Source organism: Protopterus annectens, chromosome 14.part0, assembly GCF_019279795.1.
Source record: "Protopterus annectens isolate FY-2018-M chromosome 14.part0, PAN1.0, whole genome shotgun sequence".
NCBI lineage: Eukaryota > Metazoa > Chordata > Ceratodontiformes > Protopteridae > Protopterus > Protopterus annectens.
In genome coordinates, this window is record NC_056748.1 from 331,666,599 (window position 1) to 331,680,774 (window position 14,176).

Sequence of the window (14,176 nt, forward strand, 5' to 3'; positions counted from 1 at the left end):
GCCTCTCCCCCCCAAGGTACTCCTAAAGGTCAGACAGGAGAAGCCAAAGATGATACTGATTTCCCCAGACTGGCCCCACCAGTACTAGTATCCAATACTAAGGAGCTTGTCTCAATGCCCAGCTTGGACCTTACCTCTAATACCTCGTCTACTGTCCCAGCAAAACAGTCAGATCCTGCACAGCCAACACAGAACTTTAAACCTGACAGCATGGCAAATAATGTAGTCATACAAAACACACCTCTCAATAAAGCTGAGATGGATGTCATTTTGGAAGCCATCAGGCCTAGTACTAGAAAATCTTATGCTGGAAAGTGGAAGAGATTCTGTGCTTGGAACCAGGCACAAGGAACTGGTGCAGCTGTGCCAAATATTCCTCAGATTTTGCAATACTTAACTGAGATGCTGGACAAAGGCCTATCTTTTTCATCTATTAAAATTCATGCCTCTGCCATTTCGGCTCATTACAATGTAGAGCCACCAATCTTTTCTCATCCCTTATTAAAGCAGTACCTCAGAGGAGCCAAAAATTTAAGACCTCCAAGGAGATCACCAATGCCTGCATGGGACCTCAACTATGTCTTGGAAAAACTCAGCCTGCCTCCTTTCGAGCCAGCTGCTACTGCTGATATAAAATTTTTATCTTGGAAAACAGCTCTGCTCCTAGCAATAACTTCTGTAAGACTAGTTTCAGAGCTACAGGCACTCATGGCTGTGGAACATTTTATCATTTTTTATCCAGACAGGGTCTCTCTGAGGACAAACCCAACATTTATGCCTAAGGTGGTGTCCAGTGTGGCTCTCAACCAAACTATTTACCTGCCAACCTTATATCCAAATCCACAGAACAAGGGGGAGAGAATTCTGCATTCTTTGGATGTATACAGACACCTTAGATTCTACTTGGACAGAACCAAAGTTTTCAGAAAGAGCAATTACTAGTGGCATATGCTGCAGGATCACAAGGAAAGGCTATCTCAAAGCAGACCATTTCAAAGTGGATAGGCCACTGCATTTGTTTCTGCTATGTACACCATGGCAAGCCAGTACCTAAGGACATTAGGCCACACTCAACAACAGCTGCAGCCACTTCAGCAGCCTTTCTCAGGAGAGAACCTACCAAGGACATTTTAGAGGCTGCTACTTGGAGTTCAGTGCACACCTTTACAAAGCACTATCATCTGCCATTCTACGCTAAATCCAGGGCAGGCTTTGCCACTGCAGTTCTGCAGGGCCTCATAGCCGCTCCTAATGCTGTTTAGCTCCAGCCTCCCAACCTTAGCTTTGGGACACTACCCAAATGTAACGACTGCAACAGTGAAACACGATGAACATAGTACAGTTGTGTACCTACCATAAATGTAGATGTTCGAGTGTATTCACTGTTGCAGTCCAGGTTACCCACACACCATCCCCCTTCTCTTCTGATGGAACCTATCTTTCCTTCTCTGATTTATACAACCTATGTGGTGTATTTGCTTGTAGATGAAGGTAAATTTTATATTGGTGCATGCAATTATACATATATAAATTTTGGCTACCCTTTTGCGGGGCACCTGACATCTGGGGCAAGAAAAACTAAAGAAAATGGTGTTGGCTGCTTCTTTTATACCCCTGATGACCTGACGCCAGGGAAGGGGTGACAGCAGCTGACGCAGGACCCAAGACTTTGGAATTCAGGCCGGCTGAGGGCAACCTGCCAGCAGGATTACTCAAATGCAATGACTGCAACAGTGAATACACTCGAACATCTACATTTATGGTAGGTACACAACTGTACTTTCCCTCATTCACTAGAAGAGTGGTGCCTGCATGGAGTCCGTCAGTAGCACTGGGAATGTTCCCATCCATTTGCTGAATCAGATGCATTGAGGTTACTCATCTCTAGAATTCATATAATTTTTTTGTCTTTTGTCTCCACTCTCCCTGGCAGCTATCAGCTCTCCCTTTTTCAGGAGCCATTATCCAGACAGCTATAAAATGTATCAGAGCACCATGGGGGTGCTATGTATCCACCTCTGGTGTGTGCATTCTCCCAAACACAAAGATATGATGACCAGTACATCCACCAGCTTGAAACACTAAGATCGTGTCCCCCAGTCCGCCAGCCTCTGCTCTCTTGCAAGCCTGCACATGCACAGGGGCAGTTTGCTCTTCTAGTACCATTATTTCCTTCTCCCCCAAGGTGGTTGAACTGACGTGTGCCACTCACTCTTCTTTCTACAACACGGGTACACTCTTATTCCTATTTTAATAAAAATAATGAAGATTCTGTGAAACCTGACTGCTGGCATAGTTCAGCAAGTTATCTGAAGTAATAGAGAACTAAATCAGCCAGAAGCTGTGAAACTCTTTGAAAAACATAGAAAGATTGAAGAAATCTGAGGATGGCAGTACAGTTGCTATGTTGCTATAAGTTATCGCAAGACTGCTGACTTGTACCAGTCCGTCCTTACATCACTGAAGAAATTCCCCATGGATGCAAGCAGGCTTTCAGGCTTAATGCATTGTATGAAAGGTTTTATTGTTTAGCAGAAATCATTATTTTCAGTAGCACTCACAATGTTTGCTTGTGAAGTAATGTACTGGAATATATTTCTTTAAATGATTGCATCCGCAAGCTTTTTTAAATATTTAACCCACTTGATGTTATGGCTAGTGATCATATTAAGGGAACCTAAAACTATAGTGCCCTGTTTACGTTCAGTATTTGTAGAGGACCTGTTCAATCCTGAGGTCATAAAAGGACGTAAAGGTAGGTTTATTTTTCACATTGCTCTTGACACAAGTTTCCTTAGGAAATAACTTAAAAAGTGTAGAACTTCACAGTTGTTTACATATTTCTTTGGTAAATGGATAGGGTTGCAGATTACAAAAGACCCTAATCAGACATGATCTCAGCCGTTAATCTGGTCCAGGCACATTCGTAAGTAGATAAAGTTACATGCATTTGTTTGTATCAAATGTATATATTAGGCAGATATCTATGTTAGATGCAGAAACTTGCACAAGCATTAGTTAAACACGCTGACTTACTAATTCCTTCTGTAATAAAACAATGGTGAAGTAATGAACATATGCTTCATGATGTTTTTATTAGTTCAGTCTGTAGTGAGACAGTGTTGAAGTAATGCTGTAATGAGAAACTGAAGCTGCACGTCATAATGTACCACCCAGTTGAGGTTTGTTTTATGGAGCCCTCCCCTGTATACAAGGATTCCTTCATAATAATAAAGGAAAAAAACTGTCTGCATCAAAAGTGCAAGTCCATCAAACAAGTCACTAAAATTAATTTCTTTACTAAGGCTCTATGTTGTGGTGTGTGTGTGTGTGTGTGTGTGTGTGTGTGTGTGTGTGTGTGTGTGTGTGTGTGTGTGTGTGTGTAAGAGAGTTATTTTTTTGGGGGGTTAGGGGTAATGGGGTATGTTTTTTCCTGAGCTGCATGGATTCAGACATTAGTAAGGAATCCTATTGAGGGTGGGGGTATATGAAGCATTCCTCATGAAAAAATAGTTTAGTTTTCTTCTGTTGATCATCTTAGTCTGTGATGAAAAGCTGTTTTTGATTTGGTAACGTTTGCAAAACTCCTTCTCTTGTTTGTTTAATTTAAGTGTCAATATAATGGAGAAAATTTAATGGAGAACTCTAACAATTGTGTATGGTGAAAAGGGCCTTCCTCCCTTCCTTCAAATCATTCTGAAAGAATTTCTAGCCAAAAGCTGTCTCTGTTCTTGCTCAACATTAGGATGAATTATATCCCTAAGTCTGAAAAAAACTTCTGTTCATATCTTGTACCTCCTTACTCTCCTGTCTTCACTCACTTCCTTACTTTTTTGAGTTTTTCTCCCCTGGCTTTCTCTCTAAATGTACCTTAAGCCTGCTTTTCCCTGACTTTTCACATTGCAATTCCTGTTATTGTTCTTAATGTTTTGTAATGCTGTGAAGCTCTTCTCCCCAGGCCTCAGCTGAACATGGGCTCCTACCAAGTCGGACTTTTCCCAGAATGAAATGCTAATAAAAAAAAGTAAATAAATAATATTTCTGAATGCTTTAACTTGGATCATTATTGTTTATTATATCTTTTTTAATATATCTTTTTCTGCACCGTCATTGTAGGATTACTATGATGTTCTACCTAACAAACTGAGCAAAAGTCAGTTAAACTTATGAATATTTATTTAAGGAGCCAAGCTGTTTTCTTTTAGTTTTCAGGATTTTTCCATTTCTTTATGCTAAAGGACAGCTAGTGAAATTGTGTTACTGACAATTTATTGCCTTTTTATGTGCTTATAAGTGGTTTACTGCTACGTTTCCTTGTTTATATGTATTTGCCCATAATGCATTTCAGAACGGTCACCGCACAGGCCTATTCTACAGGCTGGCCTTCCTTCAAACACTACAGTCACAGTTGGAGGGGATGCAGAGTTTCTGTGTAAAGTTTATAGCGATGCTCAACCTCACATACAGTGGCTAAAACACGTGGAAAGGAATGGGAGCAAGTATAAAGAAGATGGGACGCCACACTTTCAGATTGTGAAGGTAAGAATACTAACAGACCTACACCAAGTTTTCCGTCTTGAAAATTTTCCTATAGTTGATTTTTCTGTCTTCGTTAATGTTTTACTACTATCAGTAGAATCTAAAGTCGTAAATTATTGCAGCTTAAAAGTACTCCATATTAAACAGTGCTCACTGTACTGCCATATTATATTTCAGGCATGTTATCAGATGCAAACATTAAGACTCTCTGTAGTTTTATCATTATCTTGTGTATTTATCAAAAATGGAGCCTAATTTAATGTAGTTGAAATTCAGACAGAGTTAACAGTACTGAAATATTTACCTTCTGCATTAAACTGATTTCTTTACCACACTGTTCCTAAGTTTATTTTTGTGAACGGTTTTGGCCTTGCATTGTAATTTTAATGAAGAAAATATGGCAGTGGTGCATTGTGCTGGGCAGTGATTTTATACAAATGTAACTGAATAAAAGGGTTAGTCCTATGGTGTGTTATTTTTGGTGATGTAGTGAGATAGCATTAATTAATTTGAGGGACTTTACTTCCATACCCTGTTAATTTTTGTTGGGGTGTTAGGAGGGTAATGCTCCTGTAAAGTCATTTTTAAAAATTCTGTTAACACTAATATTTCATGTTCAGCACTACTTCTAGAAGCTACATAGCTGCTTAACAATTGAACACGTGCTGCTTTAAATCTTTTTTTTTATTTTGTTATGCCTCATCATATCCACTTTGTAACTGGTAAGGTTACATAGTGCAGCACTTGCAGATGCTTAACTGTTGTTGTACACTACATATATCAAGAAGATAGTTAACAGCCTTCATTTGCATATTGTGCAGTTACTGCCACAATAGTGTGCATGCGAAATAACTGCTCTGAGGAGGTATCTTGGCATATTTATGTAAGAAAATTGTTTAAATTAGTTTTCTTCAACTTTAGTACAGCTGCAAACCTAATGCTATACAAGATAAATGACATTAGTCCTGGGATTGATGTTTACATATTTCATTTTAGTCAGGTAGCCTAGGTGACCTCTAATACTTTCATTGCTGAGGTCACTTGGTAGTATCATGATAGCTTAAGTATGCAGTTAATCCTCAATAGAGTTCAATTATTCCTTACATTTATGGATTATTGTTCACTAACAACAAATTGTTTGTGAGCTGCTGTTTTAGTCTATAGTGTCCTCTTTTTATACTACTGTGGTAACAGGATTAACCTACTGTGGTTTAACTTTAAAGTAATCTGTGAAGAAAGTTTTCTTTAAGTTATTTACATTAGCAGGTAATTAAAGTACTGTATTCCCACTGACAAATATTGGTAGACAGGGAACAATGCACAAAGTACAAGCTATATATTGACACCCATTTTCCAAAAGTTATATGTTCAGTGCTGTACAGCAGTGAGTAATCAGGATAGTCTTTTCCAGAACAGATCCAAGTAAATGTTGCTAAGAACTAGGGAATGCAGGGTAGGATGATATTCTGACACATTATCTAGCTGGTAGGCCCAGCTCTATTTTGGTTCTTCAGTGAGAGACCATTTAATCTTACCACACTAAGTAAATGCTCAAACTTGGATCCAGATCTGAAAAACAAACTTGCAAAATCAGTGTCTTCATAAGATTATTTTTGAGTATTTTTCTCATGTTTTGTTTTTCTTTTCTACTTCCCAAGAAATTTGAGAAATCAGATCAGTTCTTAATATATGTGTCTTCACCTGGAATATTAAATACATCAAATTAATGCAGTTACACACCACAGGGGTTGTTCATTGTACTTGTTTGGTATGCAATGGCAAACTGAAATCCCCTCAAGACACAGAAGATTACTTTACTTTGTCCTTCCAGTACAAAATACTTATCACTGGTCTTTCATCCGCCTGATGTAGTTCAAGGTGGTGTTAGTGTCTGTGCAGCTTGAAAATATTTTGGGAGTTCTTGCTTATAAAACTAAGGTTACTGGCTGTCCCTTTTCAGGGCTTTGCAATTATCAACCTCATTTTGGGTTTGCAGTGGCTGTAGTCTTTGTTGTTTCTATTGTCTGAAAGAATTTCTCTCTCTCCTCATCCAGAATATTTTTTATATGTGAGGTGTTTAGGTGTTCTGTAGCTCTCATACAAAACAACAGTTCTTCCATAAAAGTACAGTCTGAGAATGATATCCTATAAGTGCAGAGACCAGACAAGAACACTCATTCGTCTAGCATAGTTTATAGAGGTGTCTGCAGACACAGTTTTATGCATCTATTTTGCATCCATCTGCATAGACATTTCTGCAGTTTCTATCCATTGTGTGCTGTCACTGCATAACAAGTACCCATCTGGTCTCAGACTCACAGTAATGTTCATTGTTGTTGACCTTTCCATCCCATGTGATTTGCTTCCTTGTCTGTAGAATATCATGATAATGGAATTATGAACAGATGCCTTGGGTAAGTTCGAAACCTAGAGTTCTTCAGGTCCTGTAAGGGCTTACAAATCAGCACTTTTTTCTTCTTTTTCATGATTTAGGCTCTAGAGTTTTACATTTGAACGAAGCTTCTAATTAGATCGGTTGTCATGTAGTTAGAGCATTATTTAAATAAAGAAGTTGAGGGGTTGCTTTATTGACCAGACATCTCCTCTGACTCTCCCTCCCTCCCTCCCTCTCTCTCTCTCTCTCTCTCTCTCTCTGTCTCAGTGGAGGCATAATGTAAAATTTAGCGTAGTGGTTCTGTTGTATGGGCCTGGAAAAAAGTACTGGTCTGTAGCATAGTCATAACAGCAGTGCACGTTCTGCAAGAAAACAGCCATCATGCAGACACCCCTTGTTAGTGTCAGAAAATTTCCTTCATCTTTAAGTTCACCCATAAGATGTAAAAGCTGTAGTAAAATGGTTGGCTGCTGTCTTGTGGAGTTGAACATTTTGCAAACAGTGAAAGAGGAGTTTGACTCCATTTCAGCTTTTTGATATAGAACAGAAGAACATTGGTACTTAATGGATTTTCTGTTCACTACAAGTGCATGCTCACATGTGTATTGTTTCAGTTTTCATTGGTTCTGATCTGTCAGATTTCTGTTTTTTGTGACTTGGACTGGTTTTGATATCTACATAGTCTAAACTTGTAAGACTATTACTGTGGATGGATTTAATTTAGTGCATTGCCCATTCTGTTTTTTTTTCCCCTTTTGGGGTGGTACAACACATATCTCTTTCTCCATCTGTCAGGCTTATCATGCTATGTTTCTTACAGACATAGTTGGATCCCACTAAGTTTAAAATCTCCATGTGAAAAATCCACAGACAAATACAAGATATTGTGTACTTTTGTGTTCTGATTAATAAGAAGTACCTAAAAGTTTTACTTGGGTGGTCATCCATTTTGCTTGCACAACTTTATTGCTGTGGTTCTATTTGATTTATGTTTGATGGTTCTCGTAGGTTACTCTTCTGATCTAGAGTCTTGAATGCTGTAGTTCAGTTTCTTGAAGGATCTTAATTTCATTTCTGTTTGTGCCTTCTAAGATGAAGGTACTAGAGTTTACTTTATTTTGAAGGATATGTTTTGATACAAAATTCTAACAAGTTTCTCCACATTCATTCTTACAGATAGAAAACACTTAAGTTCAGTCTGGTTTTACCCCATTATAGTGTCTATGTTTTTTTGCTCATTGTAGCATTGTATGCCTAACAGAAAACTATTGTAACTCCTAATGTGAGTCAAACTTTTCAAATGGCATGTAACAATAGCTTCTTTATTGTACCTTTCTGCAGAGGCCTAGATTCATATTCCAAACAGTTATGAACTGAATCTTACATTATTAATTCTGAATTGAGCATAAACAATTAGATTATAAGGGGAAATTGATGTGATCTCTACATTTTAGATATTAACCAAGTTGTAGCTGCTGTAATGCACAAGTCTTTTTATGGCATCCACCTCAAGCAACTACCGTGGGTTGCTATCTGTGTCCATAGCTACTGTGGATTGCTATCGGTATCCATCCTACTCAGAAGAAAATATTTTCAAGTGTTTTTCTCTCAGATGTCCAGCATTGGGAATGCTATCCTTTGTATGACTGCTGAGGTTCAATTGCCCTGGCTTTAGCAGAAGTCATGTTTGCCCTGCTAAGGTAACATTTTCTGCAAATTTCATCTGCTTCCATCATTAAAGACAGAGATTTGGAGTCAGAATGGAGTCCACACCTATAGTGACTTAGAGTGTCTGTGAAGTGTAGGTTTTCCCTGGTGCATCATTGTAAAGCTCTAGAAGATGTTATAGCTATGCCTTGCCTGTTTCATTATTAATCCCTTGAAATCTTTTTATAAGCTGATACGCAGCCATTGCTGTCGATAAAATGAGTTGCACCTGACCTTTCCTTTTCATCTCATCATAATCTCCTCTTTTTGAGTCTCATACTTTATATGAGGTGGTAATCTTTATGCTTGTACTCCTTCTTAGATGTCCTTGCATGAGCATTACTTAACCACATTTTATTTCTGGGAAAATGTGTGGGCATTCTGATCAATGACCAATGTGTCCCTCTGATTTTTAATGTAGTTGCAGCGGAGCGATCAATTACAGGCTTTATCTCACTACCAGTAATTGGACCTTGAACTCTGAAAAAGTCTTCTGCTTTCTGTATCACTTCTGTTTAGGAATAAAGTTATTTTCCTTGCTGTTGCTGTTTCTGCTAAATGTCTAGAACTGGGTTCCTTTTTTATGTAATATCCTGCAGGAGACATATTTGGTAATACCTTGACCTCATAACTGTAACTGGCAGTATTACTTGCAGAAGATTCAACATGCTATCTTATGCTATATGAAGAATGCATCACCTCCTGCAACCTGGGACAACGAGCAGCACACCTGCAGGTTTCCTTAGAGAACCTTCATGTTTAATAAATGCAATTGCAACTACACATGGTGAAAGCAATGGGTATGTAATGGTGTATCTGACTGGAACCATCTCATCTTCGATGTTGGGGTCAGTGTTCAGTAAACAGTGATATTAGCTGCAACTGTATGTGACACCGAAGTGTTTGCTACAATCACTAACAAAGATCAGTGTGTATTATAAGTTGTTTTACAGACATTTTAAAGTAGCTGCTCGTCATTGTCATTCGTAAGAGAAAATACAAAGCTTGTTGATTGCACAGTATGTTAACAATTTTGGTGGTGGGAATGTTGCTGTCCAAATGTGGACAATGTTTACATTTTGTTATCCTGTGTTATTGGTTTATTTTAGCAATCTGGGATAAATATCTCCAATGTTGAACTCCTGGAACTGTTCAATGTGACAGAGGCGGACGCTGGAGAATATATTTGTAAGGTCTCCAATTATATTGGGGAGGCCAACCAGTCTGCCTGGCTCACAGTTATATCAGGTAAAAAAAATGCAGAGAATAAAGCTGAATGTAGAGGCTGGAAAGTTTGGGTGTGCTTGGGAAGTCTGCAGGTAATTCCGGGAACTACTCTTTGGGTCTTAGGGAGTATGTGTGTCTTTCTTGCTTCATTGCAAGTGGTGGCATACCAACAGCCATGGAAAAATCCCACAGTTTCACTTACTCTCCTTTGTGTCTGTCTATGTCTCATTCTGTTCCCCACCCAACTGTCTTCATCTCTGCCTGCCTCTCCCAGTACCTGCCTTTGTCTTGCTCTAAATTCCAGTGACTCATTCTGTTTTTCAGTCTTGCCTTGTCTCTGCTAAATACTACAGAATTGTCTCTTTTGAGACATATTACAATAAATGGTCCCCATTGCTGTCACTGTTCTGTTGAGAAGTAAAATATGAAGTTAGGTTTAGTTCATATCACATAGCCTTGCTGTTATACAACTGTTAACACAAAGTAATAACACAGCTGTAGAGAATGGTGAGTCACATGAAGTATTCTGGCATGACATGGATCAACATCCTTTCAATGTGCTGTCTTGCCTTTGGTGACTTATGCAGGATCTGAGTGGGTTCCTCTGTAAGTAATTACTTGCTACATGTACGGAATTTGTGAGATAAATGTAGAGGTGTAGAATATACAGGATATTTACATTGTACAGGTATTGGTAAACAGAAAACAGCTCCGTGTACATTCTGTAGGCATTTTGTGTTATGAGAACATTGGCCCGTGGCTACATGTAGTTAGAACTGCTACAGGAAAACTAATTCACAAATTAAAATATGCATGTTTAGAGGTTGGAGTTTGTTTAAAAGTTGGCTACACCATTCCAGCTTAAAGTTTAGAATGTCAAGACATTTAGCAAGACAAACTGACTTTTCATAAAAAAATCTTTACGTTTAAGTTTTTTCATTTAAACCTATTCAGCAAACTGTTTACAAAAGGAAAGTAAAATTGAACTTTAACGACCCCCAGCACCAAAAAAGAAACATTTATGACTTAGTTGTATTATTTTGAAATAGACAAGAGAAAAAAATTAAAATTAGACTATGAAACCATGAACATTTGTAGAAGGGGAAATGCTAATTTTAATTTGAGTACTTGGCTGACAGAATACAAACAAGTGAGGGTTAAAATGTAAAAATACCAAATTGTGACTGGTGGAGGTGTTATATTGTGGTAGAAAAACGAAGTATCCTTTATAGGAACTTGAAGTAACCATGTCATTATTTTAGTTTTCAGAATGAACCATTGGTAGCTTCAGTTAATGTGCCCGTTATTTATGCTGTACACGTTGTCAATATGTAGTAAACAGCATGTTACTAGTCTGTTTTCTGCCTTTTTGTCTGTCTTTTTTTCTACTGGTTTTCTTTATTCTTTTCTAGAAGAAATACAAGAATGCCAGGAATTGTGGGACATTTTTTCCATGTTTTAGCTGCATGCATGTTTAGAAGGTGTGCTTAGGTATGGTGAAGGTTATGTATTTTTTTCCCTTTGGGCAAGTTGGAACTTGGTGTCTTTTGGATGACAAGTTGTGGATGGGAGGGGGAACTGTACCATTCTACAGAGTGCACTTTGGTGTCTGACAGGGACCCAAAGCTGCAAGGTTCCATATCCCTATCCACAAAATATTTCATGTTGTCTTGCCTTTTTTTTTTTTCTTTTCCCTGTTGCTTCCCTTTTCTCTTATAGACTGCCGGAGTTAACACTACGGACAAAGAAATTGAGGTTCTGTATTTGCGGAATGTAACTTTTGAGGATGCTGGGGAATATACATGCTTGGCGGGTAATTCTATTGGAATCTCCCACCAATCTGCATGGTTGACCGTACTGCCAGGTATTTACTGCTACCTTACAGTGGTTGCTTTACTTTACTTTTTGATCTGTGAATAATCACACTGCTTCCATTTCAGAAATTATCTTGTTTTTTTTCTTTTTCTCTCTCAAAAGCTGCAGGTAATAGACCAAGCAGGCTATCTTCTGCATTTTTTTGACTCTGAAAAAAATAATACAGGAGCAGGAAAGGTGGTATATCAAAATTGCTTTACATTGGAGCAACTAAAGGGTAGCCCTTCTGTACATTTAGAGTTTATACAGCTTTATAACACAGTTCTGTTATAAATATCAAATATTTTTACTGCAGCTTTTAAGTTTCTTTTAAGCACCATTCCAAAGAGGAGAAGACACCAAATGTGAACATGTTAGCAAATTATCATCTTAATGAAGTCGCTAAAGCAAAAAACTTTTAAATAAGCTAGTTTTTGTTAATGGAAGCATTGTGATTTATGGGTTTTGCCTGGTGTACTTCAGAGGGCAGCAAGTATACATTTCAGTGTTTGGTGTTAGTGTTCTTATTCTTTTTAAAGAAATTAACAGTTTTTGCTAAATTCTCTAATCAGTACAATTTTAAGGCATAGGCAATAAATTCCTAGATTTCTTAATGATTACGATTTAAAAGTTGAGTCGCTCTCTTGCTGCACTCCTGCCAGGACAAACCTTCTCTGTTACTTGTGTCTGATTTTACGCACTTGCTCTGGCAGTTCCCTTGAGAGAATTCCCAATTCTTCTGTACAATGGTGTGTCTTTTTACTTAATGTTTTGACTGTTACAGCCTTGGCTAATCCTGTCTCAGGAGAAGGTTACCTGCCAACACATGCTGCTTGGGTTAAACGGGGTGTTGAGGTTTTTTTTTTTCCTCCAAGGATTTGAATGGCTTTAAATGCCTACAAACTGTTTATCACCTTCTCCTGTTTCAGAGGTATTTAAATGAAATCTTTTTTATACTGACTGTTTCTTTTCCTATGCCTAGTGCCTTGCCGCTTCACTGCACAGTAAAATATTGCATTTCATGCTTATTGTTTGTGGGTCCTAACTTTCAGAGCAGATATTGTTTTCAGTGTGTTTTTATTTTGTATTTGAAAAAAATTGATTTGAAATTTTTGAATGAGACACAGCAATGCATTTTTGCATGCATAATGCTTAAGGAAGATGCAGTAAAAATGTATTTCTTAACTTTTTTTTTTTTTTTTTTTTTCTTGCTTCAAGAATATTGTGCTGTGGTCCGTGCATTCTTTCAATGTATTACAAGATGCTTTGCCTCAGTTAATGAGCTTCTGGAAAAGTTTAAAGAACTTTTGACAATGTTGTGAAAACTATTAATGGTCTAGACCCAGCCTTGGATAGATGAAATGTCGCATAAATAATTTAGTCTTGCAGTCTAAATATCCATTTGATCACATGTTAAGGAAGCAAGAAGTCATTACTTGGTTGTTTGCCCAGTCATGTTTTTTTTTCTGAAATGGAGCACATTTAGGTTTTGTAATTAAGATTATCTGCATGAAGAAATACTCGACAGTGTTTGCTGCATCCTTTGTAATCTCAGCATTGCTTGCATTGTATAAGTAGTAAGTTACTGAGTTCGACAAAGATAGATGGTTGACACTTGCATCCCCCTATTTTACTTAATTAACTTAAATTATTGGTTAATTTATATGTAAAATATGTGTAGACCTATCAAGCTGGAAAACTGAACAGTACTTGTAAAGTAACAATTGCACATCCTTTGGATGAGAAGTTAAACCAAGGTCCCATCAGCCTGAGTTGATGAAAACTCGTGGATGCAAAAGATCCCATCACGTGGGCCAGCAGAGTAATCCAGGCTGCAGAGAGCTGAATAAGCGACTTTTCTTGATACTAAGTATATTTTTTGTTGCTTTCCACATCTGAATACCTAGCAACTGTATTTCGCCTGCCTTTTTGTTACATTGAAGCTGTTTTTACTGCATTTAACTTAATATTGCACTTGGAATCCTTGTTTGTTACTATTTGACTGTATTTGTAGCAAATTCTTCTGTGTAAGCTGTAGTAGCTGATTCATAGCATTTATAAGTGTTTGCTGTACCTGTTTCTGCCTGATTTGTGAAAAAAAAGAAAAAAAGAAAAAAATATCTCTTGTTTTTCCTGCTTTACTAGTTTAGTCCAGTTTCAGAGTTGCTGATTCCTGGGCTTTGGTTGTAGTTCCTGTGTACTGTTTCCTTGCCTTATTTGGGGGAAGGGAAGCTACCTTGCTTTCCTGCTTTACTAGTTTAGTCCAGTTTCAGAGTTGCTGATTCCTGGGCTTTGGTTGTAGTTCCTGTGTACTGTTTCCTTGCCTTATTTGGGGGAAGGGAAGCTACATTGCTTACCAGTGGGAGTGGGAAGCATTGAGCTGCCTTTTGTCCAGTTTTGTGAGGTTTCAGCCAGTAACTAGTAGTTTATTGGTCGTTTTGGGCCAGTTTCTAG

At 38.0% G+C, this 14,176-nt stretch overlaps 1 protein-coding gene across 9 annotated transcripts in view; it reads left to right on the top strand.

The window, feature by feature from the left end:
- FGFR2 (fibroblast growth factor receptor 2) overlaps positions 1 to 14,176 on the top strand; it is a 490,361-nt gene that overhangs the window by 239,756 nt on the left and 236,429 nt on the right. For 7 of the 9 annotated variants that reach the window (XM_044056068.1, XM_044056070.1, XM_044056060.1 and 4 more), the window contains 2 exons: positions 4,349 to 4,539; positions 11,588 to 11,732. In XM_044056068.1, the coding sequence (XP_043912003.1) occupies positions 4,349 to 4,539; positions 11,588 to 11,732 (336 nt within the window). Of the gene's footprint in view, positions 1 to 4,348; positions 4,540 to 9,750; positions 9,890 to 11,587; positions 11,733 to 14,176 lie in introns of all 9 variants that reach the window. The other 2 variants (XM_044056062.1, XM_044056067.1) reach the window with 1 other exon arrangement.